Here is a 3920-nt window from a genome sequence, read left to right on the forward strand (position 1 = left end):
TACATATATATATATATAAAAAACTTCCAAGTGAACCACCTAAATGTACGGCCCACAACAGAGGCATGCAATACCTTAAACCCCCAAAACCCTAAAAATCGGTGCAATTTTCGAGTGAACCACCTAAATTAACGGCCCACAACAGAGGCCCACAATACCTTAAGAGGTGTAAGCCATTCCGCATTCAAGTACTGGATCGCCTGCTTGTATCCGATGGCGCTTCCCACAGTATGCTCATACAACAAACCCATCCCATATATCTTAGCCGTTTCCTACACATTGACGTAGGAGTGAGTGAGTAAGTGAGTGAACTTATTTCTGAGGCAGTTCGGTAATTTTGTGAGAATAGAGACGTCCTGTACGCAAGAGTGTACGAAAAGTAGTTCAACCTAGTAGCTAATCTATCTGCCAACACAGGGTGGTGGTATGTTGACAAATCCGAACTGGCACACTCGATATGATACACCATGTCCTTGTGGTATATATATATACATGCATACATACATACATACATGCAGGCATGCATGCATGCATACACATACACATACACACACACACACACATATATATATATATATGTGTGTGTGCGTGTGTATACAGCTTAAAAAAGCGCATACAATGCGTGCAAAGCCATCTTCCGCGACAGGTGGTCATACAACATTTCAAGATATGCAATGATCTCCAAGCCTACAAGGATTGTACACACAAATAACCCTGATCCATAACATCCAAACAGATCACACCCCGATAGCACTAATTCGTGAACATAAACCAACCACTTACGCATGAAAGCATATATCATGTACATTAAGTTTCAGTGCAATATGTGCACCTCTGATACATCTTATCACATACCTCGATCAGACCTCGATCGACAATCTCTTCGCAGCGCGCATCGCTTTTCAAACAGAAGTCAAGCCGCGGCTGCGTCAAGAAAAAACAGCGGAAGTCATAGTCCTGCTCAGATCTCGCTGTGACAAAGCAAGCGTATATATGCGTGGGTATAAAGTTAAAGTAAGCATATACATGCGTGAATATAAAGTTAAAGTAAGCATATACATGCGTGAGTATAAAGTCAAAGTAAACATATACATGCGTGAATATAAAGTTAAATTAAGCATATACATGCGTGAATATAAAGTTAAAGAAAGCATACACATGCGTGAATATAAAGTTAAAGTAAGCATATACATGCGTGAGTATAAAGTCAAAGTAAGCATATACATGCGTGAATATAAAGTTAAAGAAGCATATACATGCGTGAATATAAAGTTAAAGTAAGCATATACATGCATGAATATATAGTTAAAGTAAGCATAACATGAATATAAAGTTAATGCAAGCATATACATGCATGAATATAAAGTTAAAGTAAGCATATCCATGCGTGACTATAAAGTTAAAGTAAGCATATCCATGCCTGACTATAGAACACACTGTGTAGTACGTAACTCAAGAGAGAAGGTACATTCCTTCGAGTGTGCACACATACAACGCATTCGTTAGTAAGATACTACTAGGCAGCCATACATGCATGCACAGAACGAATGGCAGGTAGATAGGAGAAGGATGTTGGGCGTGGGGGAAGAGGGCAGCAGCAGCACAACTCTATTGCCGTAGGGTTTAGGGTTTGCACATAAGTGTAGTCGCACCAGTACTGATCTGGTAGATATATATACATATAAATATATATGCATACTATAATAAAGTAGACATAATATAAGTTATATATACATACTATAATATAAGATGTATACACATACTATAATATAAGATGTATACACATACTATAATATAAGATATATATATATATATATACTATAATCAATATGTACGTACATGTTTGAAGTCTGAATGGTTATGGTACATGATACATGTACAGCTACTTAGACATCTCATTGATAGTTATATGGAAGTTGAACAGATTCAAAATACAAATGATAGAACAGAACACATAGAACGTATTCGCATCTCTCTCCTGCAATTCATCACATACATACATACATACTTAAATATATACATACATACTTAAATACATACATACATACATACATACATGTATATATGAATGCTTAAGTTATAAAGACAAGATGTAGTTCTTACACAAATACGATTATGTACATTGTTGTTGTAGAGCCCCGCGCAGTTCTTGCATATCACATAGCTACAAAATATATATGTGCAAGCGTGCTTGTCAATGTCTACACAAATGGTCACAAACACGGTCCCCCACAGGGTCACACACCCGCCTACCCATATCCACAGACATTCGTACAACACAAAACGTATCCACTAAACGCAAAAGCACACAAAGGATAAATACACAAAAACACACAAACATGCAAAGGGTAAATACGCACAAATACACAGACACAGACACACAGACACACATATACTCACACACACACAAACACACAGCCCACTCACAGCCCATGGCCACATACTGATATTCTCGTTCTTCTTAAAGTACGACACCGGCTTTCCCGTGGAGTGAACGATGACCAGCGCGCGTTTTAACCGATACCAGTCATTACGGCACAGAGTGGGTGCGTAAATCGGGTCTGCTTTGGTTAGCCTTGCGAGCGACGTGTCCCAATCTCTGCCGTCCGCATCGATGATCTTTTGCACCTCGGCCTGATTATTTTTAGGGTTTAGGATGTAATGTTTAGGGTTTTCGGGTTTAGGGTTTTCGGGTTTGGAAGCCGATCCAGATTAGATCTTGGGTTGTGTGGTGGTATAGATGGTTGGTTACGATGGCACCTGCATGGAAGGATCTAATCCCGATTTCAGCACAAACAAGACATGGCAAGCACCGTTTCAGCTCCGCCTGCGTTTAGGAAAAAGCCAATCCAGATTAGAAAACGGGATGTGTGGTGTTGTAGAGGGTTGTACGCTTGTACTACAACAACAACCACCTTTGATTGTATGTTACTTCGGTCTCCAGATCGTCATCCTTTTAAACGGCCGTATCATTCGCCTTCAATAATCTTAACAGCCTAAAACCATACTGGCAAACTGTACGGTAAGGTTTGCCCACGAATTCGTAGTGGTTTAGGGTTTGTGTAAATGTTAACAAATACTGGTATAAACTCACATGCTCGTGCGCACACATCGTAGACTTTAGGGGTTTAAAGATTAGGGGTTTTAGGGTTTAGGGTTTTAAGACGTCGGCGGCCTTGCGTAGCAGGTGCACAGGGGACCGCACACACACACACAACACACTTTCAACCGACTCTCACATACGTTTATATTAAACATATACAGGTGTGTGTATATATTCCACTATACACTAATAATACAGACAACCGTATGCAAATACATCTAACACACACTCACACATACAACACACTTTCAACCGACTCTCACATACGTTTATATTAAACATATGCAGGCGTGTATATATTCCATTATACACTAATCCGCAGGCTAGTATCACACACACCCGTCCGTATCTACATCATACTCATACACACCTCAGATTCCTTAGTAGTAGCCGCTCCACCCGGTAAACCATTTCGGTACATACGCAGATAAAAACTGGTGCCCCCCACAACAATAGGGATCTTCCCGCGATCAAGGATATCCTGTGGAAGTCAAAAGCGTTGAATGTAAACTCATCAACTAGAAGGTGAGGAGCATGCGCGACAGCAGCCCACGGGCCATGGCTGATACACCAATTGAGCTGTGGTATAATATTATACATAAATACAGGAACAGTAAGTGGGGAGACCTATAAAACAGCCAATGGGCTATGGCTGATACACCGATTGAGCTGTGGTATTATATTATACATAAATACAGGAACATAAAGTGGGGAGACCTATAAAACAGCCAATGGGCTATGGCTGGTACACCGATTGAGCTGTGATAGTATATTATACATAAGTACAGGAACATAAATTGGGAAGACCTATAAAAAA

The 3920-nt window shown here is 40.0% G+C and overlaps 1 protein-coding gene across 1 annotated transcript in view; it reads right to left on the reverse strand.

The window, feature by feature from the left end:
• The window catches only part of SARC_12452 (hypothetical protein), a 6624-nt gene extending 3033 nt beyond the window's left edge, over positions 1-3591 (reverse strand). The window contains exons 1-4 of the mRNA XM_014293441.1: positions 3474-3591; positions 2445-2634; positions 856-971; positions 159-272 (exon numbers count right to left, since the gene is read on the reverse strand). Of these exons, the coding sequence (XP_014148916.1) occupies positions 159-272; positions 856-971; positions 2445-2634; positions 3474-3524 (471 nt within the window). The 5' untranslated portion in view covers positions 3525-3591. The remainder of the gene's footprint in view (positions 1-158; positions 273-855; positions 972-2444; positions 2635-3473) is intronic.
• Positions 3592-3920: the final 329 nt, after the last annotated feature.

Source organism: Sphaeroforma arctica (assembly GCF_001186125.1).
Source record: "Sphaeroforma arctica JP610 unplaced genomic scaffold supercont1.2313, whole genome shotgun sequence".
NCBI lineage: Eukaryota > Ichthyosporea > Ichthyophonida > Sphaeroforma > Sphaeroforma arctica.